This window comes from Orbicella franksi, chromosome 13 (assembly GCF_964199315.1).
Source record: "Orbicella franksi chromosome 13, jaOrbFran1.1, whole genome shotgun sequence".
In the NCBI taxonomy this organism is placed as follows: domain Eukaryota; kingdom Metazoa; phylum Cnidaria; class Anthozoa; order Scleractinia; family Merulinidae; genus Orbicella; species Orbicella franksi.
This window is the reverse complement of record NC_138157.1, coordinates 21,896,876-21,923,520: the sequence shown is the minus strand read 5'-3', so window position 1 is coordinate 21,923,520 and position 26,645 is coordinate 21,896,876. Positions and strand designations below refer to the sequence as shown.

The 26,645-nt window shown below is 39.3% G+C and overlaps 2 protein-coding genes across 2 annotated transcripts in view; both read left to right on the top strand.

Moving 5' to 3' along the window:
- Positions 1 to 15,238, top strand: part of LOC145466407 (uncharacterized) — a 30,859-nt gene extending 15,621 nt beyond the window's left edge. Inside the window, exons 3-16 of the mRNA XM_081450119.1 lie at positions 1,469 to 1,536; positions 2,032 to 2,112; positions 2,642 to 2,707; positions 4,017 to 4,050; positions 4,510 to 4,577; positions 5,154 to 5,312; positions 5,895 to 6,053; positions 6,742 to 6,801; positions 7,021 to 7,056; positions 7,454 to 7,500; positions 7,941 to 7,981; positions 8,592 to 8,668; positions 9,609 to 9,672; positions 10,253 to 15,238. Coding sequence (XP_081306245.1) covers positions 1,469 to 1,536; positions 2,032 to 2,112; positions 2,642 to 2,707; positions 4,017 to 4,050; positions 4,510 to 4,577; positions 5,154 to 5,312; positions 5,895 to 6,053; positions 6,742 to 6,801; positions 7,021 to 7,056; positions 7,454 to 7,500; positions 7,941 to 7,981; positions 8,592 to 8,668; positions 9,609 to 9,665 — 953 coding nt within the window. The 3' untranslated portion in view covers positions 9,666 to 9,672; positions 10,253 to 15,238. The remainder of the gene's footprint in view (positions 1 to 1,468; positions 1,537 to 2,031; positions 2,113 to 2,641; positions 2,708 to 4,016; positions 4,051 to 4,509; positions 4,578 to 5,153; positions 5,313 to 5,894; positions 6,054 to 6,741; positions 6,802 to 7,020; positions 7,057 to 7,453; positions 7,501 to 7,940; positions 7,982 to 8,591; positions 8,669 to 9,608; positions 9,673 to 10,252) is intronic.
- Positions 15,239 to 23,204: 7,966 nt separating this feature from the next.
- Positions 23,205 to 26,219, top strand: LOC145465999 (transcription factor Maf-like). Its single transcript, XM_081449791.1, has one exon. It carries the CDS (start codon positions 23,298 to 23,300, stop codon positions 23,850 to 23,852), a length of 555 nt encoding a protein of 184 aa, XP_081305917.1. The 5' UTR covers positions 23,205 to 23,297; the 3' UTR covers positions 23,853 to 26,219.
- The last annotated feature ends 426 nt before the right edge of the window (positions 26,220 to 26,645 follow it).

The window sequence follows — 26,645 nt, the reverse complement described above, 5'->3', positions numbered from 1 at the left end:
GTCTCTGTCGTTTTGATTTTCACTAGATCGTATCACTCTACGCTTCTGATTATGACACCGACTAGTGAAAAAAGGCCTTTAGCTTATCACTAACCAGCATTTTGTGCAGCGACTTGCATAGACAATAAAAAATACTTTAGAGATATTAGGTATATTTGATTAAGTAAGGTAAAACTGCCGTGGGATTTTAAAATTATGGACAATTTTGTAACAAGGACGTTAAAAATTATTCTAATATTTTTTTCTAAATTTTGGCAGGAGTTTAATTTTGTGGATTAGTCTTTTGCGGGATCTAGGTTTTGCTATTCGGATGGACTGACCGCTGTAAAAAAAGATCACGTATTCACGCGCGCGGAGATCTTTGCTATTTGATGTTCGGCTATGGTCCGTGTCAGCAGTTACGCTTTAGCGATAAACTGTTTTCTCAGTGACTACTTCCATCATTTATGATCTATCCATTCAAAATCAAATTAAAAACTATCTTAATAGCTACAACCAGATAACATTTAAAATCGGCAATGCAGTTATCATGTCACGTCAGGAGTCACCATCATGGCCACGTAACAATGAACTTTGCGCGCGCCAGACATTCTACAGCAAGAAAATAGGAGACGGTCAGCTAATACCGCAAAGATGATTTCGAGAATCATTCTAAGTGTTATGGCGATTGTTTTTCTAAGTCTTGTTGTGACAAATTACTCAGGTAAGTTAGCAGTATAATACTCGAGGAAGTTCCATCTTGTAAACGTTCCGTGTAATTGTTAGGTTGATCATTCGGCTCCCAGATGTTGTTCTTCAACCCTGGGTGCGCCAAATTTGTGTTTGATTACTTTTAGCCAATCAGATTTTTATAAAGGTACTAAAATAACTCGAAACTTCAAAGCGGTGTTTTCAGTTGACGAAAATGCAGTGTAATGAAGCTGAGATTCTGCACTGAAATAACTTTTAGATGGCCAAGTGCTTGGGGCAGTGCAACGACGTGCTGCTCGATTTGTCAAAAAACAGTTATGAGCAAGGAAAGGGAGTAATGACTAACCTTCTATGAGAACTAGAATGACCCTCTTTAGACTAGAGATATTCCATATATGTATAAACAGCAGACTAATGATATAGATTCCCAGATCAGGTGTGCATGAATGTGCTTGCTAAAAGAACAACAAGGGCGCAAGATAGCACCTGTGTCATCCAGTCCAACAGTGCTAATAGACACACAACTTACAATTAATTAGACTTTGCGATAAAGAAAACTCTTGTAAGTCTGCTTCAAGATTCCATCTCTTTGAATAACTGCTTGCCGATTATACTTATTTTTTAAATACATAAACTATGTCTAGTTACACTATATACACCACAGATTTTAATAGTTCCTACACCTGCACTACACTCGGGACGATATGGGAAACTATTGTCCTGCAGTTGTTACATAGATAGAACGTTTCTAACCTTGCTTTGTTTGTTTTGACTGCAGGCAATGAAAATCAACTAACTTTTTTGAAGACACTTTCTGAAAATGTTTTCAAATACCCGCTACCTCAGGTTAGTCTTGTTTTTCGTTTACAGTTCAGATTCTGTAAAGCTGTTTTCATTTTCATGGATAGGAATTGGAGAATCTTTGTTTACAGTATATTTGCCTCATTAGCATAAGCGATACAGTTTCTGATGGAGCTACAAAAACATTAGTTTTGAATATTGAATGAAATAGTGGCAGGCATTCCTTTTCGGTAAGAACGAAAACTTCATTCAAGTCACATTGCTGTTGAATGGGTTAATCAGTCATGTGAAATTTAAAATTGAATTAAAAATTGGATGTGCCATAAAATTGCTCGCCTCATTTGGTAATTTCCTAAAAAGGCAATTTAAACAATACGATAGGAGCATGTTACATACGACACGACTTTTTCAGTTTACGCCACTTTGCCTTGTCGTTTACCAGCAACCTTACGACTTCAACTAAACTATTTGCATCGTGGGTATGTCGCAAACATGTCTTAATTGACCCTTCATGGATTGTTCTGTTAGTTAATTTTGCAGGCTGTGAGGAGTTTGTGGGACAATATAAAGTTCTATTCAAACGAGCTGAAATGTATAAATCACAAAAGCGTTTATGGAAAGGTGTGTAGCAAGTGATTTTTTAGTTTAATCATCTGAAAATTGTGAAAACCGGTATGACAACCTAAAAAAGTTTTACCGATGGCGTTTTGAAGGCATTTTCCTCTAAATTTTATACTGCTGAGATTGTGGTTGTAGCTGATATGTTGCTTCATGTGGATAATAAAACGTTTCTCGTGCGTTCCGCCTGCATAATGGAAACGTTTTTGCACTTCCACTATGATTTGTTCACATTTCCACTTAGTCTACTGGACCGTACATCATAGATGGTTGCCTTGAAATTAATATCACGTTAGATGTTAAAGTGATTCCAAGTGCATGATCTGAAACTTTATAGCGGTTCTTAAGTAGTCTTTAAAAATAGTGTTTTGTACATGTCTCAGTTATAGATGCTATGCTGAAAAAGTACCCCCACACAGTTCAAATAGAGACACAACGCAGGCTGTGTCAAATACTTTTCATTTGTATGACATTGTCCAGTTACAAGCGCGATAGATTCTCGGAATTACAACTCATGATCTTGACTTTTCAGATAACCGACCTATGCTTCTCGTCTTTCCTTCTCATTTCACCTGCGGGATTCGTCGTTATTTTAACGGTAAGTCTAATTTTATAGCTTTCCCTCGTCGAAACAAATTAGTCCCAATCGCTTGTATCTCCATTTTGAAAGTTAGCGAACTTAAGCTGACAAAGAGGTATTAAAGAGGCGAGGTTCTACCATTACGACCGAATAAACAGGTTGAAGTACAGTGGAAGCCCCGCTTTACGACCACCTCGTTATTGCGGCCACTTTATTCTGTTCCGAACAAAAGCTTAGTCTGTCATTTTCTTATTTAACGAACCCTTTAATACGGCCACTCCGTGAACACGGCCAAATTTTTGTGGCCCGTTGGTGACCGGATTAACGGGGTACCACTGTAGATGGCAAATTCAAAGAGTTGAACTGAACAATAAAAATGTTACTTCGGAAACCTCCCAACACCCCAAGTTACTTATACCAGCTATCTTGCGAGTAAATTAACCGCCCTGACGATTTTGTGAAGCTGACGAACGTTAGCCCTTTGTCAGAGCAAAGTTGGAGATTGTGTTGATGTGTGTTCATAAAGTGGAGCACCGAGGTACGATATTGGAGGAAGCATTGTTGGTAACAGAAATGCGTGAATAAATTAGTTAATGAAAAACGGTTATTGACTCCATGGGGAGCCAAGATACCGACTTGAAAGGTAAATTTCAGTTTTGAACTTTACGATTTTTAGCGTTGTCTTGGTGCAGTCAAATACCACAGGTCCATGGACAATATGAGGAGATTGAAATGCTTAGAGACAGGTTTCGAGGCGTCTTTTTTGTTGTTTTTTAGGTCTTCGGGGAAGCGATCTTCAGATTTCAGATTTCACTTAATTCATTCATTCACGTATGTTCTGTTAACATGCTTCCTCAACATTTAACAATTATTCACCGAAGTGGAGGTGAATAGTGGTGGGTATTTACCGAGCCGCTTCGCGGCTCGGTAAATACCCATCACTTTCACCGACACTGAGGTGAATAATTGTTTTAGTATATACCACACAAGCTGAATAATTAGCGGACCAAAACGTTATTTTATGTGTGACAAGCGGTCGGAAATTTTAAAATCTCTCGCGCCGGCTGCTCGGAGGTGAATGGTACTTGCTAATCACCTCCGAGTTAACCATGCAATCAGAGCGCGCGAAAAGCACTATTCACTTGTGTGGTATATACTAAAACTCCATACTCCACTATAAAGACACACATACCCACAATCCTCTACTTTGTTCTGACGACACCGCAGTGTCTTTAGAAGCTATTAACTTTACTTATACCAGGTCTGTCCTGTCCGGCTTTGAAAACTGCACTAATATATATATTGTTTTTTTTTTATCCTTTGGTAGGTTTGGTTGACAGCATTTCGAAGTCAAGGAAAGGGTAAGGAAAAACTGGTATCGTATATATAGCAATCCGTTTCTTTTTATTTCTTCCATCACAGTTGCAGTCACGTTTTATCTAAAAGGTTTTAAAATTATTGTCGTTCACATCTCTCTCTTCTCTTTTTTATATCAATTCTAATTTCCTCGTCGTTATGTTAGTAAACAGGTTTTCAAAATCCCCATTTGAGTTTGGGTTGAAAAATTTATTTCATTTAATTTCTTAAGCTGAAAAGTTCCTAGACGTGTTCCGGGAAGATTGGTTCAATCGATCACACCAGGACGGATTTATTATACGTCTGATAGGTAGCGCTGATTGGTTAGCACTAGCGCTGGTAAGACGACACAACCTATATGACGCCAAAACGAATCAAAAAACCAAACATTTTCTAAATAATTCCCGAAGAACAGGGAACAGCCAGCTTAATGGCTTTAATGCGTTCACTTCTTTCACTTTCAGCTGATCATGAGGAGGATGGGTTACGTGCAGAAAACCAACGTCTCAAAGCGACCATTGTGGACATGGAGGTAAGGTTTTCTGAACTTCTGAAGAAGTGTGTTGATAAGGAATGGTGGTATAAGGTAAACCTGGCAGTAAAAAAAAAAAAAAAAGGAAAATGAAAAATGTAATATTCAATCAGTAATGCAGGCTACTGGCGCGCAGTGATTATGGTGATGATGCGGCTATTTGAAAAAAAAAATCCGAGCTCCCAGCATCGGTTGAACCAGTTATCGTCCTTACAGAAGCTGAATGCTTTATCACTAATCAACTGGAGTCTCTCGAGAGCTGGGCCATAGAACAAGGTTTAGATGTGACAGACTCTCCTCATATACTGCTAGGATTAGTTTGTCCATATGGGAGACATGTGTTGATCAGTGACAAAGGCTACTTGGTGACTTAACGCGAAAACTCATTTTATTGGTTGTTAAATTTACAATGATTGATACATGATTCATCAGAAATTTTCCAAGATTTGCAGTGAACTCAAAAGCAGTGTAATTACATCGATCGATGTGCGCGATGCAATTATATTATTTCCATATGTCCAGAGAAATCAATGTAGTGTGCTTTGGGCCGCAACTATCGTTTTTGTTGTTTTGTAGAAACAAGTGGCTGAACACCGTGAAATGCGATTGGCAGCCGAGAAGAGACTAAGTGCACTTAAAATGGATGTTGACAAAAAGAAGGAAAAAGAGCAGAACGAAATGCTCGGAGAGTTGAAGTCGGCAATCAAAGAAGAGTTTGGCACATTGAAATCACAGGTATGTGAAAACCGCCGACCGGTTAGCTCAATGGTAGAGCGCCGGACTAGCGTGTGAGAGGTCGCGGGTTCAAACCCCGGCCAGACCAACACTCTGGGTCTTTAAATAACTGGGGAGAAAGTGCTGCCTTTGTAATAACATCTGTAAATGGTTAGACTTTCTAGTCTTCTCGGATAAGGACGATAAACCGTGGGCCCCGTCTCACAACTCTTCATAATTAATTCTGTGGGACGTAAAAGAACCTACACACTGATCGAAAAGAGTAGGGGACGGAGATCCCGGTGTGGTGGTCTATCTCTCATCTGATGGTTAAACGCTCGTAGATATTGCTTCACAAGCTACTCTGAAATCCGAGGGTAAATAAAGTAATGTATGTAATGTATGTATGTGAAACTTCTAGCAAGGGTTAAGATCTTTTTAATACGACATTGTTATAATAAAAAGAAACAACTTAAACAGTGTCTAGAAGTCTTGGACGTCGTATGTATGGTATCATTCTAGACGAAGAAAGGCTTATTTGACAAAGGTAAGATAGGAAGTAGGACTTTTGGCAAATACTCTCGTGTTATCATTTTCTTGTAGAAAAACGTGGCTGAGCACAGTGAGAAACTATTAATAGCTGACAAGAGGTTAGCTGAACTTGAAGCTAATATGGATACAAAGAGGGAAACAGAGAATAAAGAAATGGTTAAGCAGCTGAAGTCAGCAATGAAAGAAGAAATCGCTGCATTGAAATCAAAGGTACGTGAAACGTACAGCACGTGTTACGTGTGTTGTAGCGCGGTCCTCAATGAAATATTTATATGATTTTAACTCGAGTAAGTAAGCTGCTCCAGTTGTCTAAAGATTGAACGCTTTTTTATTACTCGACTAAGTTAGCTCAGAGAGTCAGTAACTAAGTCAACCAATCTGACTGCTCTATTGCCGATCGAGGAACTGTCCCAATTATTCCGTTGTAGTTTTATGGCTTACTTTCTAAAAGAATTAACTTCCACGTCAAAGATTCTTTTTCTTTTCTTCAACTCTGTTGTCCTTTTGCTCTCTTGAGGTTAACAGTAATAGTGAGGTATCTCTAAACGTCTTCAGTCCAGTAATAAATCTCTCATTAACTGAGCTTGCTCGGGACCGTTATGGTAGAATATTTGTCCTTCTTCTTTGTGCGGACATCGCTGCGCTCGTTTCGTATTGACAAGACCGCAAGTCGTTATACTCATAGTATGGCTCTCACGCTTGGTCAATAAGGATACATTCTGTTCAGTAATAGAACGGCAGCTTGTCCATTAGTTTTGGACACAGCTATGATGTTTTTATTTCAAACTCCATCGAACTTAGCTCAGGTTAATGGGCTCGCTAAGGTGAAAAAGTACTATTTCTTATCCACTGGACTCTGTAGTAACTGCCTTTAGCCGATATGTTATTTATATTCCAGGTTTCCTGTGAAAAGAAAACAAATGACGCACGTGAAGAAATGAAGCATCTTAAGTCCAAGGTAGGTTGCGTAGCTGCACTTGATTTTGGGAGGAATAGTAACACAAATTAATATGCAGAAGGCGACTCTACTTGTGCTAAATATCCAGCAGTCTCAAGTGTGCACACCTGATGCAATTTACGTAATACACACAATATTGCACTAACTGTTCCCAGGCTTGTTTCCATTTGTTTTTTAACGACAATCTTTAGAAATTAATTTATACAATTTTTGTTACAGATGGATGAAATGAAAGTCCAAAGGGATTTTTATTTGGTATGTACGATCTATGTCATGTTAAGATTTTGAAGACGAGTAGGCGAAGATTGTGTGCAGCAAACGACACCACCAAGGGAAGCCATGTGGCCATTATATACACAAAAGACTGTTTCGCGGAAGTCAATCTTCACTGAAAGAACATGAGACATAGAGCTGAACGAAAAGTAACGTGACCAGTGCACAAGCAGTAGAGGCTAGTTATTAAAATTCCAATAGCACCTTGCACGGTCCAAGTATTCTCGTGATTATTTTAATAATCAAAATAATAATTTAAATTACTAAACAATACCAGAAGTTGTTTTCGCCTTTGTTTGCAATAGTGCTGTAGTTATTGATATTTGTGTATTCCAGTAAGGTGCTTAGCTTTGGAGACTAGTTCATCTTTCATTTACAGAGGCAGACAACGGATTTGTCGTATTTTACCGTGAATTTGCAACGCAGGTAATTAAGAAAATAAATGAATAATTTTGATTTGAAAATTATTAATTAATTAATTAACAACAGCATTCCTTATTGTTACATGAACTGCATGTACATTTGTACTGGTCACTGTTGTCCTCGCTTTCAATCAACTCAAAGACTCCGTTCCTTATAGACTATTGTTATTGTTGACTATGGCTGAAGTCAAAGTAAAGAAAATGTTAAGCATGGATGACGCGAAACCAGAACAAACCGAACAGTAAAATAACTTACTGAATACAAGTGAATTTTAAAAAAAACCTTAGGAGCACAGACTTGTTAAACAGATGTTGTACTCTTGATTTTGCACAATTAAACCACAGTCAATTTGCGCAAATCCTTTCCAATCTTATTTGTGAAGTATGAATTAGAAAGAACTTCAAAACTATTAAATTTTAATTTTCTACTCTTTTGTATTGCAGGCTTTATGATGAGCTAATGACGGCGGAAGGACATCCAAAATGTGAGAAGATGCTAAATAGCAACAGCTTTCAATGTCTAGTTCCTTTGTCCACAATTGCAATCAAGTGGATATGTGAAATATGTATTGGAACTGCCTAGGTCGAGGTCTAGGCATCGCAGAGTTACTCCTCGGCGTTCCCATTCGGGAGAGGCACTGTGAGAGTAAAGTGTCTTGCCCAAGAACACAACACAATGGGTGCTTTCCATTATGCCAAAGATTTCGGAAATTTCGGTCGGAATTCAAATGGAAAGGTCCGTTTCGGTTTCTTCCGACCGGAATATTCGGGATCACCTCTGGAGGTGGTCCACTTATTTCGGTTGGAATATTTCGCCGTTCCATTTTCGACCAATCGGTTCTTTGCCCTAATTAGGGAATTCGGAAAAGGAATAAAAAAGTGACCGTGATATCGACCAAGTGACCATGATATCGTAGTCATATCAAGTCGGTGGCCTGGTCAGTGACTTGATATCGTAGGATATATAAGCAGGATAGCCGACACGGCTTCTGATTGGGTAATTGCGAATTCGAGTACGGTAGTGCGAGATAAAAGTTTGGTTGATTGTAGATATGAGTTCGATGAGGCATGACATCACTGATTTACATTTTTCAGGCCGTTTTGATCTACCAGAGTATGACAGGAGATTGCTGATGATGCATCCAGCAGTTTTACTGACTTTGTTCAAAAGGGTACAAAAGATTGTTTTTATTTGTGTTGTCCTATATTGCTCGTAATGCTTATATAAAATAACTGAGCTTTTAAGCGCGCTCTCATTGGTCGATAGTTGTGTTTAGATGGGAGTATGTAAACACGGTTGTGACGTTTTAGATTCGCACGTATTTTTGAGAGTTATTTAATAAAAGCAATAGAGTATTTTTTTTCGTGTTTATATAGACTCATCTTAACACTCGTAGGGTTGGGAGAATTCTCGAAATTTATGCAAACCCGAGACGTCGTCGACGGTTTGCATAATTGTCTGGGATTCTCCCAACCTTCCTCGTGTTTAGATGAGGCTATGTAAACACGGAGAAAGTGCTCTATTGCTTAATTATAATCTCAGAAAGAATACAAGTCATACAACGTTTCGAGGCGCTACTACCGTTTTCACGGCGAACCACTTTAAAAAAAGGTCACGAAATTTTCTCAGAACGCAACTTAAAGTAGATTTTATTAAACTAGTGAATGCCCCTGCATTAGCGATATGATGGTCGAGATTCATTTTTTTAAGTTTAAGTATTGGCCGGAGGTGACGCCAATCTTGTTGCATAAAAAAGAACGAGACCAAAATTACCCAATATGGGGCAAACAAACTAAAGCTTGTTCAATGACCTTTTCCGCGGTTTCGTGCAAAGGTGAATATTGGATATATTTGTCAATGAATTTAAAATATTTGTGAATGATAATTTGTTAGTAATGTAAATACTATTTAATATATAGGCTCGATGTTAATTCACGTTTCTCTCACCATTGGGGTAGAGAATTGAGTACTCAATTATGAACTGGCCTAGCTAACTGGCAATTTTCCATAGCTTCTAGGACAGACGGAGACATGATGATGATAAGTTTGTTAAATCAGTGCCTAGTTACCATTTATCATTGCCATCTGTTTATTGTCTTTGTTTCTTTTAGTCACCTCCTGGATCATCCAGCGGTCCCTACACGGTCGGATCGCCGGCTCATACTTGATTATCAGGTGAGGCTGGGACCATTTGTTACTATTATCCTTTTCCTGTTATCGTTGTGTGCTCATCTGTGAATAGGCGTATTACAATTTTGATTCTCAGATCCATGTACTTTTAGTATAAAGTTACGAAAATGCTAAACTGAGCATGGTACTACTGAGCCCTTGCAGTGGTTGTTACTTGATATGCCATCAACCAAACCATCATGCTTCACTTTTTGAGCATTGATAGGGTTTATTTATTGTATTATCTCGTTAGAATTTGTGTTTTTGTTACTTATTCGTAGTAAAAATGCCAAACACCTGGAGTGACTAACCCATCGTAATGGATCATGCAGACATAAATTAACAGATGCCACCTTTCTCTAATTCAGCTTGATATAAAAGTGGTATTCTGAAGCAAGCATATGAATATGTCACTCGTTTAAGGGCTTCGAAGTAAAGGGGAGGCAGAATTTGGAAGGGTTGACTGTATCATGTCTTCTAAAACTAAAGTCTACCGTTTTGGCTTTATTTGCACAACCATTTTGAAAAACACCTAATTTATTCAGTTCGAGGTTCATTATTTCTTTATTGCTTTTTATTCTTTCAGATTGAACTTATTTCCTGAATATCTGTTTTCCATAAGAGATTGTTTTTTGAACACTCAAGATGGTTTTCTACTTTTGTCGGTGTCATTTCAAAAGAATTTGAGAAATTGTAAATAGTGCAATTTTTGTGTAAACGTATTTTTCGAAGAGCTAAAGCAAACAACGTGAGGTCGGGAATATATACGAGTATATCTTTATTTTTTTTTTGTTTGTTTGTTTGTTTGCGCTTTAAAGAGCTGAAGTGGAATTCAGTCAATAAAATTGAACAGTTTTGAACCGTTTTTGCCACCAAATATATTCTTAGAGTAGTGCCAGGAAGTGATGAGTACGGGAGAGATTGCTACTAATATCGATGGGAATAGCCGTTATTTCTAACTCTCAGGGGAATCGAAAAATAGTTCGAAATAACTGATCGTAAATGACTGAAGAACAAATCGAAGGGAATGGATTTGAGTTCGAAATAACGGAGTTCGAGTTAGCGGGATCCAACTGTACCTAACCAGACCTAGGCTCGATTTCCAGTCGCTGTTCGGAAAACGAGCCCGCGCTCCTCTCCCGAACTCGAGAGCAGCGGAAATCAAGCCTAAACCAGACCTAGATTCCATACTGCGATCATACCCTACCTCCCTATATTCTGACAATTCCATCGTCTTGCCAGTCCCAATTCTCAATCAGAGAAAGTAGAGTGGTTGTACTTGTGAAACTGTTTTGACAGGTCTCTTTTTTATTTGTCGTAGTGTTGTTCATTTACTTAAAGACAAAATAAAGGTGTTTTTCTCGGCATCTTGGGTTCCTGTTCTAGAATAGTTCTCTGGCTGTTTCTGTACTTTTGTGCCAAAACTTGACCAACGTCGCATTTTCGCGATGTTATCTATCCAGAAAAGGCTTACCAGCAGGCATTTAATTCGTAGGTATTCAGAAATCGATTCAAATACGGAAAGAAAATCTTGCAAGGGAAAATTGCGAAACACTAAATTTACGCCGCGCAGCGAGCGAAATACTGAGATACTTCTAAGATACTTGCGCAACCAAGAGAAAAAACAATAGCACGAGATTTCATCATAAAAAAATCCTGCTAAGGAAATTAGACCAAAAAAGGCGCACAGCTTGAGAATTTCCCATCATTTACAGTTACTTTTCTTATCGTCCGTCTCCTAATTCATTGGCGGACAGAGGATACAGCGTTTTGTAGGAAGAGAAAGCCCAATGACCCAGTTTACGCAGTTGATAAAACTAAGATATGTTGACGACAAAAGATTACAGGTATGTCAGTATTCCATGTGCTAGCTTGATTTTTATTTCTCCTGTTCATTAGTTTACATCGTCACATTCCCCATCCACTGCCGCATGTGTTGTAATTTAATGAAGTGAATTTGGGTTACGTTTCGGCAGGAGCACCGCTGATGAACACGCTTCAAACAGCTGCAATAAATTAAAAAAATACAAATGATCAAGAATTAAGAGTTTGATTTCGTCGAGTTTACTAGCTTCCTGAGGTTCCCAACCAAAGAAGGAATAACTGCCTGTTGATGGCAAATTCGGCCTCTGGCACCAGACTAAACGGATCTGAATAAAAATAGGTAACAGAACAGGCGCTTCAACGGAGATTTTACGGACACCGGCGGCCCTTTTTCCGGCCACTTTCTGATTGTTCCATTCCATATTATGATGTGTTGCATGATATTCAACTTAGATCGCTATTAAAAAGAACGTCGGTTCCATGCATAAGTAACTACTACGGCTACGAAGAAACTCGGGTAGCATGTTTTTTTTTTTTGAAAATATAACTCCAGTTTTTTTCTGTTTTCGTGGCAAACAGTTACTGAAAGCAGGAAAAATTAATGTTAAAAACTTAATTTGTAAAAGGTGATATTCCCATGAATTTGTAGCTCAGCGAAACTGAATGAAAATGCACCTTCTTTAACTCTTCTTTTGGCCGGAATTAAAACAACTTATTTACCAGCTAAAGATAGATCTAAGAAACGCCTTTGTGATTAAAGAAACTGATCAAAACCTATCTCATTTAACTCACATAATCTCCAAGAATAAACAAAAGTTACGGCGAGGAGTCTGTGATAAGTTTCGAAGTTTGAAGGTACTGCCTGTTTTCATGATATTCCTTACCTCCTTGAGAGGTAACAGCAGATGTAGCACTCCTTGAAATGTCTCCTGTACACTACAGGCGAAACGACAGTTTGAAATATATTTTGAGTACCATCTCATGCCCTCAAGAGCAGCCGTGAAATTTTCATAATTTTACATCTCGATGTATTTCAAGCTATTTCACTGAGTCGTCAAACAAAGTTCCCAAGCTACTGTCTTGCGTTCGAACGCACTGATAACAGAACTAAAACTTATTTAGACTTTGTACCCTGAAAGTGACCATTAGTTTTATTGACCTTTTTGGCATCAAGATCGTAATTGTAGGTCTATACAACAGTAAAACACATTTTTGGCATCAATAGCCAATGACATTTTCTGAAAGGACTAGCTTGTTAACACGCACTAGAGGATCTCCCTTGAAAAGGTCACAATAACCAAACTGACTGTTACGCAAACATTTCCAATGGTAGTTCTGAGAATGTTAATTTGTTAGGCGATATTTGTTGACGCTTTTTGATCTTTCTCTGCTTCCCGGCACTATTTAGAGTCTTCTATTATTTGCTCTTCATTAATTCGGTAAAGTAATTTTTTTTTAAATGAATTGTAATTTGCATTGTGGGATTGATCATGAAATAAAATTTATCCTTTTGCAATTTTTTTTAAAATAACAGTTTGGAAAACTATCTTGAAAACCGCCAAGACACTGTCGTCCTTCAGAAAACAATTTCCATACTGAGTAGAGATTTGGACTGTGACTGTTCAATTTTGATCAGGACACGAAACGGTTCTCTTTCTCTAAACAAGAATTTTGAATCCTAGAAATACGCTGTTCTACGAATTGGAGACCGGAGTGAATTTTATAAAACTCTAAGGAGTTATATCCGACCAAAACTTTAAAGTTTTTACATGAATTCGAAATTCGTCTCCTCTGTAAGTCAATTATGAAATTCTCGATTGCACAGCCGAAGAACATTCCCGAGACATGGTTACATCTTAAAAGTATCTCCCATTTCAAAACATACAGTAACATTTTAAAAGCGTCTTACCATTTGGCACCGCTTCGTTTCCGGTGAATCTAAAGAGTATCAGAACAAGAACAAGATAGACCAACTTCATGGTGGCTTGTTGCTCTTGTTTGTAACAACGAACTCAAGTTGTTCTAATGCATTCAAATTTTGCAACGTTTTGTTTTGAGATATATTTATAACTTCAAATAAACTTCGGCTTCTTTTAGCACGTTGTCATGAAAGGGGGCTTGGAAAATTCACAGCTTTAAAAGCCGCTATTAACCACAGCGGCTTTAAATCGAAAAGTTTAATTTCCTTTCTTCCATTCTAAAAGCGCGAAGGAAAGAAACTTATTAACACTTTTGGAACAGAACTCCAATTATTCTTAACCCAAGCGGTAAACTTTAGTATTGCGATGTATTTCCGTTTGAGTACCATTGAAACGTTTTGTTACCTTTGGGTATCTTCTTCAGTAGTAGTTGAAAGTACATTGATTTTCATGGCATTTCGTTTTAAGAACGCATAAAATCATGCTTGGGTATAGGAGTGCCGCCGAGGGTTTGTAATTGCTTTTCAAATTTTTCAAATTTGTAACGTTCATCAGGACGCTCAAATTTGTACACTGCCATGCTACCTCTTTCGCGATGTTGATGTCGCCTTTGTTGGGCTTGTAACTTTGGCACTGAAATTTCTTTTAAAGCTAGTCATTATTTTGGTTGTGGTGTTGTGTATGGTATCGTCAGCCGGTTTCTTCTGTCTGTTACAAATTGTTAAAAAGCAAAATTCAGCTGCGGTTGATTTTGTTTGTGTTTCCTCAAAATTTAAAATTAAATCAATCGTTTCAGGAGCCCATCACCTGGAGCCTTCATCTTCCATACAAACCCAATGAGACAACCTGGCTCCTGATCGTTTTAAGAAACCTTTTCCGAGATGCGATGCTTTATCTCGCTCATCTCAACACTTCTGAGATAATGCATTTAATGGAAGCTGATAGTGCGGTTTGATCCTTTAAGTGAAAAGTTGAACTGGAATTGAAGGAGATGGCATGGCGAGCTTTGTTTATTATTTTGCCCAAAATGAGGCTATTACAATGTCGAATAATTTACGAACTTCCCAGTTAACTTATTTTTGGAGAGAGCAAAGCGGTTACGATGACCATTTTTCCGCATTCGTAGTATAGCTAAAATTAGGCGATACCTATCCCAGAGTACTACTGAGACCATTGTTCACGCTTACATAACATCGCGTTTGGACTATTGTAACGCCCTACTGTACGGTCTCCCAAAGTATCTGATTAATAGACTTCAGCTTGTACAGAACTCAGCAGCTCGCCTTGTTACCTTGACTAGAAGGCAGGAACACATCACACCAATACTAAGGAGCTTACATTGGTTGCCAGTTCATTTTAGGATTATTTTCAAAATATTGTTGTTAACTTACAAAGCTCTGAATGGACTGGCCCCTGATTACATTAGAGACCTACTGCGATTTAACATTTCTTGTCGGACACTACGATCTTCAAACAACAGGTTGCTTGATGAGCCTAGAGCAAATCTTAAAACGTATGGTGAAAGGGCTTTTTCCGTGGCGGCACCAAGGCTCTGGGATAAACTACCCCTCCAGATCAGACTTTCATCATCAGAGGCAGTTTTTAAGGCTAATCTTGAGACTTATCTTTTTAAGCGTGCATTTGATTTGTAGTTTTTACTTTTTATTTGTAGCCTAATTGTATTATATAGCGTATTTAATTCTTAGGATTTTAACTTTTAGGATTTAGGATTTTAGGTTTTTAAAGAATTAGGATTTTAATTTTAAAGTATTGTAAAGCGCCATGGACAATTAGTGGAAAATGGCGCTATATAAATGTATATTTATTTATTTTTATTTATTTATTTATTTATTTTGTTTGATGGTTCATAATTTGAGAGTGAAAATTGAAGAACGGGAGGACAAACACTCAAAACAATGAAATACAGAATTGACAAAGAGAAAAGAAAATGAATTTTGCCACATCATTCGGTAAAACGAAAATGGAATATTGTTATTGTTGGATTTATGGAGTGACAGAAAAGCTTTCGGGTCATTTACCCGGGAAAAACAAGGCCCTTTGTTGAACGCCACTGAATTTTACTGAATCACCTTAAGGTCATTCCACTGAAACAGAACCTGCACTGAGATTTTTGTGAAACTTTGCCTATTGATTGTTTATATTATAGGAAATTAAATTTTTAAACAAAAATGAGGGGTCCCCATGTTCGTTTAGGAGCAACAGCACCTTGTTTATACCCCTATAAATCCTTATAATAGCACCATGATTGTAGTCACGATTGCTTGCTAAAATCACGTTTCCGACGATTGTTTTTTTTTCTACACTGAAAATTAGTCTATATTTATTTTACACAGAGAAATTTATTACTCAATTCAAAACAACAGAAAAAAAATGATAGGTCACCATACTCGTTTGCAAGAAAATGACGATTTATCTCTATGGCGAGGTCCAGCCGTAAAGAAAAAGCCACCATTCTTTAATGCGCGCGCGCTAATCACGTGTGAAATTATGCGCAGTAGGGATGCGCAATGCAATACTGGGGAATGACCTTAAACTAATTGTCATCCGGGAACATGCATGACCATTGGGTATCGCTATCGTTTTCATGCACATAAGGAAATAACACAAAGTTATGTGTCAATTTGCAGTTTAGAAATACCATCTAGAACATTTTTTGAGCGAGCCTTAGCTTATTTTTACCTTCCCTGCTTCTGAACCGTTTTGACGTAATAAATAAACAATAGCCTCCATTTGGAGCGGAAATATGCTCGGATATTTGTCCGCGGACATCATCTGTTCCAAGAAGCGCACAGTTTTCCGCGAGCGTAGCCCGAGGAAAACTGTGAGCTTTGAGGAACAGATAATGTTCAAGGACAAATATCCGAGCATATTTCCGCGCCAAATGGAGGTTATTGTGTTTACTATTCTTCAATTGCTTTACGCAACGCGCGTGGTTTTGAAAATTAGGGAATATCACTCTGATATTCCCCAGTTTTAGCTGGGGAATATTCAGTCACGTGACTTGTTTAGACCAATCGCGCGCGAGTAAAAATATTTGATGGATTATAATAAAACATATTCACGTTTCAGGGGCACCTTAGATTTCGTGGGTGCAACTTTTTTTTGTCAAAAACTGGTCAAAATAATCACATTCATTCATGCCAAAAATATTTACCGTGTAGCTCTTTGTTTGTTAGCCATACTGGGTGAAAGCTATGTTCATCTATTTTTACCCGCCATGTCGGGTAACTGAAGTCACGTACCAAGAGTTTTGTTTTATTCACTGAATATTGAACGTAGAATTTATTGTTCCTTCTAGAGGATTTATTCTAGACACATGCATGAGTTTTTTGCTCATGACTTGTGGAATCGAGTGTTGTACGGGAGTCAGGACATGCAATTGAATTCTAATGAGAATCATAACCTCTATTGCAACTTTTTCGCGACCGGTCGCAAAATTTTTCAAAAAACTCTCGCAAAACTCGTCAGCTCGTTTTCCATCGTTGTATAAACGACGGAATCAAATGGCCAGACTTCGGCAAAATAACTCCTCCTTTGTTCTAATATCAACGAATTAATTATAACGCATCCCCACAGCGTTGAAAGTTTTCCATAGCTTTAATAACAAAACATAAACAAATGCTTGCGTGTGAAGGCTGTAATACTCTTTTGTTCCCATTCAAGCCGCATTGAAGACAGTATAACCTTGCTTTTCCGTTTTCACGCACACGTGTTTTCATAACAACAAGACCTATCCCATAATACTTGTTACAGGCATCCACGGGCAGCCTAGGAGACACTACAACCCCTCTTTTCCTTGGATTAAAGTACTAATTAACTGGTTAACAAATTTCAACATGACTGGAATAACTCTCAACAAGTTCACTGTTCAGTGTCCCGTTTCTTGCTGTTCAAGTTTCAACAGAGGTCATAAGCATACTAAGCAACTGAAAGTGTTCCACTCCTAACATCGATAGAGTGCATAAAGTCCAATAGACTTAATAATCGAACTACAAGTGTTCTCCGTAATGTCAATAGAGTTCCTAATCATTTAAATACTCTGGTGTCCTCCTTTCTCTAGTTGGCCTCAGGGGTAATGCTGGAACCTCTGGCTCGGCAGTTCCACCTGTGACACTGTCTCCTATGCTTTGTTGGTCTGGTCCATCGCTTGCCTACGGGTACTTCTTCACCTCAGTTACATTTCTCTTGTAGTTAACTCCTTCAGGTGATGTAACTGTGACTTCGTTGCCATATTTATTGGTGACCTTGTAAGGTGCATCCTCGAAAGTGGTTGACAGCTTATAATTATTTTCCTTCCTTTGTTTCACCAGCACTTGGTCGACAGGAACTAGACTGTTCTCCTGCGCTCCCCTTCGTTCATCGGCACAGTCGGTTCTCCTTTATTTCATTTCTGCGTCTCGGTCTCGTGCTTCACTGTCAATGTATTCACACTTTGTCAACTCAGGGATCTTTGACCGTATCTCTTTGTTAAACAACAATTTGGCTGGAGAGACTCCAGTGCTGTTATGAGGTGTGGTCCCGTAGGCTGTTAGGAACTTCCTCATCTCTACCTTTAAGTCCTTCTTTTCTGCTTGGGCAATCTTCAAGGTTTTGAGTAGACTTCTGTTTTGGCGTTCCACCTCCCCGTTTGCTTGGGGCCACAAGGGCGTGGAGGTTCTATGCTGTATGCCGTTTGTTTCCAAAAATGTTCCAAATTCCTCGGACGTGAATTGTGGCCCATTATCTGTTTTTAGCGACTACGGGAGACCGTGCGTACAGAATATTCTCTCCAGGCTTCCTATACAGGTGACAGATGTTACAGACTTGAGGATGTCTACTTCAAAGTAACGACTATAGTAGTCTACGGCGACGAATACATACTCTCCGGAAGGTAGGGGCCCCATCAAATCTGCTGCTAGATCTTGCCAGGGCTGACTGGGGAACTCAGTATGTTTCAAGGGTTCCGGTGGTGTGGGCAAACCAACCAACTGGCAGCCATGGCAGGTCTTGCATTTTTCTTCAACTTGTCTATCAATTCCAGCCCACCAGACCTTGCTGCGGAGTCTCAGTTTTGTCTTTGTCAACCCCTGATGTCCTTCGTGTGCCAGATCTACCACTCTGTTGGGTAATTTTGCTGGGATAAGCAATCTTGTTCCTCTTAGGACTAACTTGCCTAGAATGGAAAGTTCACTTCTAACTGCAACACTGCTTAGGAATCTGTTTTTGATACCTTCCAAAAGTCGACAAAACCAAACAGACTAACGTATAAAATCCTTAAGAGCAAAAAACAAAAGAACCCAGTTGACGTCCAAAGAAAATGGGTCACAAAATGCATGGCTGAAACACCAGACGATATCGACTGGAAGGCAGTTTACAAAACACCCTTTCTATGCACAAAAATCTCTAAATTAATCGTGTTCCAATTTAAGCTACTACACAGAAGACTAGCGACCAACATTTTTCTTACCAAAATAAATCTCAAGGATAACAAGCAGTGTACTTTCTGTAAAAAGGATAAAGAGACTCTCATCCACTTATTTTGGACTTGTGATATATCCAACTTTTTTGGCAAGAATTTAAACAATGATTAATTAATCGTGGAGAACTTTCGGAAACTTTTAATCTGTCGCCATACATCGTACTAGGGCTTAAGCCAAACGATAACAAGAAACTAAACTTCTTTTTTTTGGTCGCTAGATATTTTGTATGGATATGCAAAACACGCAACACCTCTCCGGAGATAAAAAGCTTTCCCCTCTTCCTCTCACATTACAATACAGGGATCCCCTCCCCTTAACTCTTTTATGGAAAAAACCATGCTAAAATCACTACACGTATCTGCTTTATATTTTCTTTAACTTAGTTTAAGGATATTTCGATGTTTGTCTTTATTGTCTTTTTTTTCTCCTGTATATAATTATGTAAACGTAGTAGTTATTGTATTATAAAAGTCTTGTAAGTCCTGTAGGTATTGTGTCTTTGTAAGTATTGTAAATGTTAAGCAATATCAATAAAAAAAAAAGTTCACTTCTTACGGCTTTATACGGTGGTGGGGCATTGTCCCATTCTCCTGTACTGATGCATTCTTTTAACTGTGAAATTTCTGGGTCGAGCCATGACTCTTCTTCAACCTCCTGCACAGACATAGCTGCTGGTGTCGACATTTCCGCCACAAACCGGATAAACTCTTCTGCATCGTCATTCATGCATACCCCCTTTCCTTTTCCAAGACGTGAAAGTGGGTCAGCAATGTTTTGTTTACCAGATATATACTGCACCTTGAACCTGTATGGCTGCAGTCTCAGGACCCAGCGTTCCATCCTTGCTGAATTGCGGGAATTAGTAAAGTAGATAACCTCAAGGGGCTTGTGGTCAGTCAGCAGGGTGAATTCCACTCCATACAGGTCCACGTGAAATCTCTCGCAACCCCGGACAAGTCCGAGTGCCTCTTTCTCTGTCTGAGAGTACCTATGCTCAACATCTGTTAGACTGGGCTAGCGTATGCGACTACTCGTTCGCATCCTCCTTGAACTTGTGTAAGGACCGCTCCTAAACCCACATCTGTGATAAGTTTGGTTTCTTCTGCATTGCTGTCGGAATATGCCAGGGTTTCTGCATTTGCCAAGCTGTCTTTCAGAGCATCAAAAGCACCTTGTTGCTCTATGCCCCACACAAAGGGAGTTTGCTTCCTTGTTAGACTGTGAAGTGGCTCAGCAATGCTTGCTAAATTGGGGATGAACCTGGCTCTAAAGTTCACTAATCCCAGAAAACTTCGTACCTCTGCATTTTGAGCTTCTCTTGCGTCAATGACTGCTTCCACTCGCGACTCTGTTGGCCCGATCCCTTGGTTGGACAATAAATATCCCATGAAAGTCAGTTTTGACATGCTGAACGCACACTTGTCCCTGTTCAAAGCAAGCCCCTTTTCTTGAATACGTTCGAAAGTCTTCCTTAACCTGACATCATGCTCTTTAACAGTACGACCAGGAATAATGATGTCGTCATGAATGTTGTAAGCACCTTCATACCCCTCTAATACTTGCTGGATAGTATGTTGGTAAAGTTCTGGTGCAGAACTGATACCAAACAGCAGGCGTTTATACCTGAACAGCCCCTTGTGGGTGATAAATATGGTGATGTTTCTGGACTGTTCTTCTAATTCAATCCGATGAAAGCCCCATCTTAGATCGAGCTTGCTGAATACCGTGCTCCCATTGAGTTGGTACAGAAAATCATCAACTGTGGGTATGGGGTGGCGCTCCCTTACTATGGCCTGGTTAGCTCTAGATCTTCTCATATCTACACAGAGCCTAATGTCTCCAGAAGGCCTAGGGACTATGACAACAGGGCTTACCCCAGGGGTTGGCCCCTCAACTGGCTCAATGATGTCATGGCTTACAAGTTCTTCTAGTTTCTGCTCAATTTTCTCCCTTAATCCAAATGGTGAGGGTCTCACCTTTTGGGCAATGGGCTGGACTGATTCATCAACATGAAGTTTGGCCTGAAAGTCTCTGAGTTTTCCAACTCCAACAAAAATCCCCTCAAATTCCTTCAGCAAATTCTCCTTACTGACAGAGTTTATCTCGATTTTCAATATGGCCTTCTCTTCCACAACAACGAAACGTGCAGCACATTGTCTATCTTCATAACACAATTCACCTTCAAACTCACCGGCAGTGTTGAGTGGTTCCTCTGAGCCATAAGAGTACAATTTCTTGTTTGATTTCCATGACTTACACTTGATTTTCTTTTTTTTGAGTACCTCCCACGTCTCCCTGACAATGACATTGCAAGTGGATACTGAATCAACAAGCACACCCTCCAGTTGTACTCCTTCAAGTTCAATGGCTACTGTTGGTATGTCTCTGACACCTAATTGAACTGTAAATGCAAAGTCGTCGTCCTCGGTCACGTGACGAACGTTTCCTTTCTTGGTTTTATCTTCGCCCTTGGTCCTACAAAACTTTGTGAGGTGTCCAGTCCTCCTCTTTTTGGCAAGTAACAGATCTGGCCTTGCATTCAGGGTCTCGTGCGAAGTGGCCTTCCAACTAAGATCAGTAGCAATTTCCTCTCTTCCTTGTGCCGTAATCAGCTTGTTTATCCTCCAACGCGTGTACACTGTCACCCCTGGAATCATTCTCTATCAATCATGCTTGACTTTCAGCCGCTTCCGTTGATCTTGCAATCTCTCGCGCCTTTGGAGTGTAAGCGTTCCGCTTGCTTTCAGCAATTTCTTGCGAAGGTTGTGTGACCTGCATTTGTCGATCAATTGATCACGGATATGTTCCTCCTTGGCTTCTCCAAATTCGCAGTTCTCCGACAGCTGAAACAATCTCAGCGCGAATTGATCCGCTGTTTCTGACTCTTCTTGTTTTACTTGACGAAACTGGTACCTTTCAAAGGGAATGATGTGCAAAATGTGCATCTAGCGACCTCATGGCTTTTGCGTACTCGGAGTCGTTTTCTGGAACCGGTCCTTGGTCGGTCAGGGTGTGGAAAATTTCCTGTACGTCTTGCCCAGCGCAGTGAAGGAGCACTGCCTTTCTCTGGGAATCCTTTTCGACGCCTTTAGCTTCAAGGAAGAACTCGGAGGAACGTTTCCAACGCCGCCATCTTGGACCTACGCTAGTTGGGTTGCCTTTGCAGTCGAACGGACTAATGTTTCCAAATTCGATGTTTACCGCCATTTTCGGTACTTTTCCTCTAGAAGACTATTGACGATTGGTTTTCATCCTCGTCGCCAGTTGTAATATTCTTTTGTTCGCATTCAAGCCGCATTGAAGACAGTATAACCTTGCTTTTCCGTTTTCACGCACACGTGTTTTCATAACAACAAGACCTATCCCATAATACTTGTTACGGGCAGCCACAGGCGGCCCAGCGGACTCCACAAAGGCGCTTGGGCTGTCCACGCATCGCGTGAGTAACATCCGCTGAAGAACTGGGTACAAAGTCCAAAAATAACTTAATAAGGATTACTTTGGGTATAAGGCATTAACCTTCCTACCTTGATCTTCTCTTGATTTACTATTGATGTAGAAAATATGGTTTTTCTTGTAAATGTTTTAACAATTTACACGAAATCAAATATGCAGAATTGTTTCATTCTTGCATTTTCTACTTGTCATGCATCATAGTTTAAGAAAATTGTATTGTTTTGAATAACAAATATGGCTCTCGAAAAAATCAGATTTTATCGATTTTGGGTGTTTTGGGTATCGTTTCCACGGAAGTATTGAATTCGCTTAAAATATGTAATAGCAAACCGAGGGCAAACTTCAATCTATTTTGAACAACCGGTGTAATTTTCACAACCATCCGATTAACGGAAGACTGTAAAAAACTCTAGTTGAAAATGCTAGGTATGGTCCGGAAAAAAAGAAACTGTTTCGAGACACCTTAAATCAAGAATGCAAAAACTTCATAAATACTGAATCAATATAAAATATGGAAAGGCTGAGTAACCCTGCCTTGTTTTCGTATGAACGGCTGATTTGTAAGAGTATTTTCAACGCGACCCGAGGGCATGCTCTACTCGAAATTACGGAATCTCTTATGGTTGTTCTGTATTAAAAGTATAGAATATACAGCGAATTCCTGTGAGCTGATTAGTACCTTTTCATTGCATCATTCTCTTTGGCTGAATTTCATAGTTTGTGGACCTAAAGTTCTCGGAAAGCTATGCTAATTCCAAGAACTCATAATGGTGTTTAGATTAAGTAGGGTATTCCCCTTTGTGAGGGAATTTTCCCTTACATCAAGAGCTTGTGATTGGTTTATGAATCCAATGTGATCAACTTTTCTGACTCGAAAATACAAATTTTCCTTCACTTTAAGCTTCTAGGAGTGGTTTACTGTGCTAGATCGTTTCTTTTGAGAACCAAAGAAATGGATGATAGCCTGTTGTATGACGAAGTTTTCCCTGGGTCTGTGAATATCATGGATACACCATGGTCAGTTGAAAATTTGCTGTTTGAAAAGGTAGACTCTGATAATGATATAGCGGACCTTTTCAACGGCGGAGGGAAGGACGAGGGTTTTGACGAAGAAGACGTGATATCTAATCCGGGAACTCCAAGAAACATCGAAGAAATAAGCGACGAGGCGATTGAGAATCTCCGGGTTCCGGAGCTGAATAAGCTTCTTCGTGGCGTTCCGAGAGACGAGGCTGTAAAGATACGGCGAAAGCGTCGTAACCTCAAGAATCGAGGTTACGCGTTGAGATGCCGTATGCGGCGACAACAGTTTCAGGAAGACCTTTTCAACGAAAATCAGCTCTTAAAAAGGCAGTTGGAAGATGACAAAGAGAAGCTTCGTAAGGTGCTGAAGGAGAGAAACATATTCAAGAAAAAATTCCTGCAGCTACAGTCAGCTTGCATTGGAGAGTACATGGTGGAACGTCTCGTACCTCCAGACCTCGCCTTGGAGACAGGAATCGCGTGAATCAAGTATTCAAGTGTTCTGACTGCTTCATAACGAACAGTTACACAGCCTGTACAGTCAAACTAAGTGAGATGATCATAGAGGTTAAAACTGTTCCGACTCTCGTTGTATTGAAAATTCAATACCTCTGCAAACTGGCTCGGAACTCGGAGACAATCTTCTACGAGGGACTGCAGTGTAACTCGAGTAATATAGCTGAGATAACATAGAGATAAGGGATTTAATTCCCAATCATTTTACTTTTATTTAATGCGTTAGTCAGTGGTGTAGAGTGTTAGCTTGGCTGCCTATGTCTATGTAATCAAGAATGTATTACTTGTTCCTCCCTCGGCTACAAAGGCGGGTTGTTAGAAGTATATTGCTATCAGATAGTTGGTTTGTCCATCATTGACGGACGTAAATGAATTTGAACTTTTGTACCAAGCCAGAGGTTCCGCGTTCGTCACCGCTGTTTCTTCACATATTCATACGTGTTCTGAACATTATGTAGGTTAATAGCGTGCAATATATTTAAATGCAACTGTTGATGTCTTACCGTAACGACTTTCTTTCTTGAAGAAATTGTACTTATTAGAATCATGTGCGCCCGCTAGTTACAAGTGCAGTTTCTATAAATTCCGTTCAGATTATTACTTTTTGCTATATAAAGCGTTTAGAAACCGAAAACGCCGCAGACCGATTCGAAAGTGAAACTAGTCAAAATGCTGATTATTTCTAAACAGGGTTGGCAGTTTTGTCTTGTACCAAAAACATAAGCTCATTGTTTTAGCATCTATAAATGTTACAAATACCCCAAATCTGACCACTGAAAATAAAAACTATGTTATTTCAAATAATCTGTATTGAAGTAAAGCAGAAGTATTAAACAGTCCCAGGGTGCTGAGTAACAAAAGAAGAGGTCATGTTGCCTTATTGTTCTCAACGTAGTGCTAGTCTTTAAAAATTTTACTTTTGGTTTTCCTTAAACCCGAGTTTTCTGTTTCGTATTAGCTACATAAAATTACTTCGACAGTTTGTGTGTTTCTTTTCTTTGTCAAGTTTGAAAGTAGCAGACGGAACTAAAAATACAAAAAAACTTTGCACTGTTTTATAGCAAAACCGGGAGCAATCTGGTTCATTAGCCTTTTCTCCGATCCAGGGTAGTTCGGATGGACAGGATTTAGCTCTAAATCATGGGATTTTGTTTGGAAATCAGGTGAATGATTCATAGTGTCCTAGTGAATTTTGTCCGCATAAGAGACTATACAAGGGTCAAATGTTCAGATAAGTCGAAACAAATCCGGATTTGGCTCCGCCAACCGGGAAAAATAAGATGGAATACCTCTTAAGATTTTTCTTATCAGGGGTTTAAAAAGTTTCTTTCGATAAATTTAATGATCCACATAATATCCATCTAAAACGATTGGAGAATATTTTGGTTAATGGTAAAAAATTTGAAAAGTAAATGGCCTCAGGATTGTCCTGATTGGGTGCACATAAAAAACAAAATAGACTGCCAATATCACAGATGAATTTGCAACTGTGACCAATTGTAATATACTTGCGTAATTCTAAGTAGCTAAGGGAACTACAAATAGCCAGCCAGCCAGTGAGAACATTTCACATTCAAAAATGCTTTGAAGCGCTTATTAGAACTTTTCAGAAACACCGTGGTGCATTATATTCTACTGACATGGAGCGATCGCTACTGACGTCATTGTTTTCCTCATTTATAGTATACGACTCTGCACAGAAAAAGACTCATTCTAGGTACGAATTGACTCCAAATATTTAAAGAGCTTGTGTAGCTTAGTAATTGGTGAAATGTTTGGCTTTTTGAGCGCAATATTGGAGGAGAAACTGGCTTTCATAAACCAAAGAATTAATTTCTGGGTGGCAAAAACGCTAACGAGCCCATACATTTTTTTGTGGAATTTTAAGTTTTTAAGCTTGCATCTCTCACAAAAGGCATTTATTATACATCGGGCTGAAATTCCTTGGGACGTACAGTAAATCTTGCATTTTCGATATTCAGGCCGATATTTTTGTAGCTTGATCAGAAAACAAAGTGCGTATGATAATGACGCAAGCGTTGCCCCTATTGAGGAATACGAGAAGCTTCCAGAACCAATCAGTTGTATCATAATTAAGTGAAGGGGGTTCCCCTTTTGTATGTGCCAAAATTCCCAATAATTGTTTAAGCTTGAGGGCTTTCGGTTTCAAAACAACATCCCGGAAGCTCTTAAATTTGGACCTGGGAGATTATATTTCTATCTAGAAGCGACTCAATCGTTTGTAGAGTTAGCCCCTCTTCGATTTGATTCGATATTCCATACCATAAGGCACAAGTAATTGCGCAAGGACATCGTAGAAGCTTGGTCCTAATGGGAGACCTCGATGAACAACATAAAGAATCAATATCGCCATGCAGAAGCAGACGAAAGCCAAGGCCTGCTCTCAGACGTATTCCCAAGAAGGAGCACAGCGATTTCGATCCGGGATTTTTTCCAAAACTGAGTGACAAGAAACTGGAAAAGATGAGCATTAAGGAGTTGAACGACTACACTCGACAGCTTCCAAAACATCAGGTCCAAGGGCTCAAGAAAAGGAGGCGAATTCTCAAAAACCGCAAATATGCCTTGAAATGTCGATTGAAGAGCATAAGTAAGCGACAATATATGGCAGAAGAAAATCGGTCTCTAGAGAAAGAACTGTCAGCAACAAAAGGGGAACTTAAAACGATTCTTGACGAAAGAGATTACTACAAGTCGAAATATGTTCACCTCTGCAGCCGTGTCTTCGAGCACCGCAGTA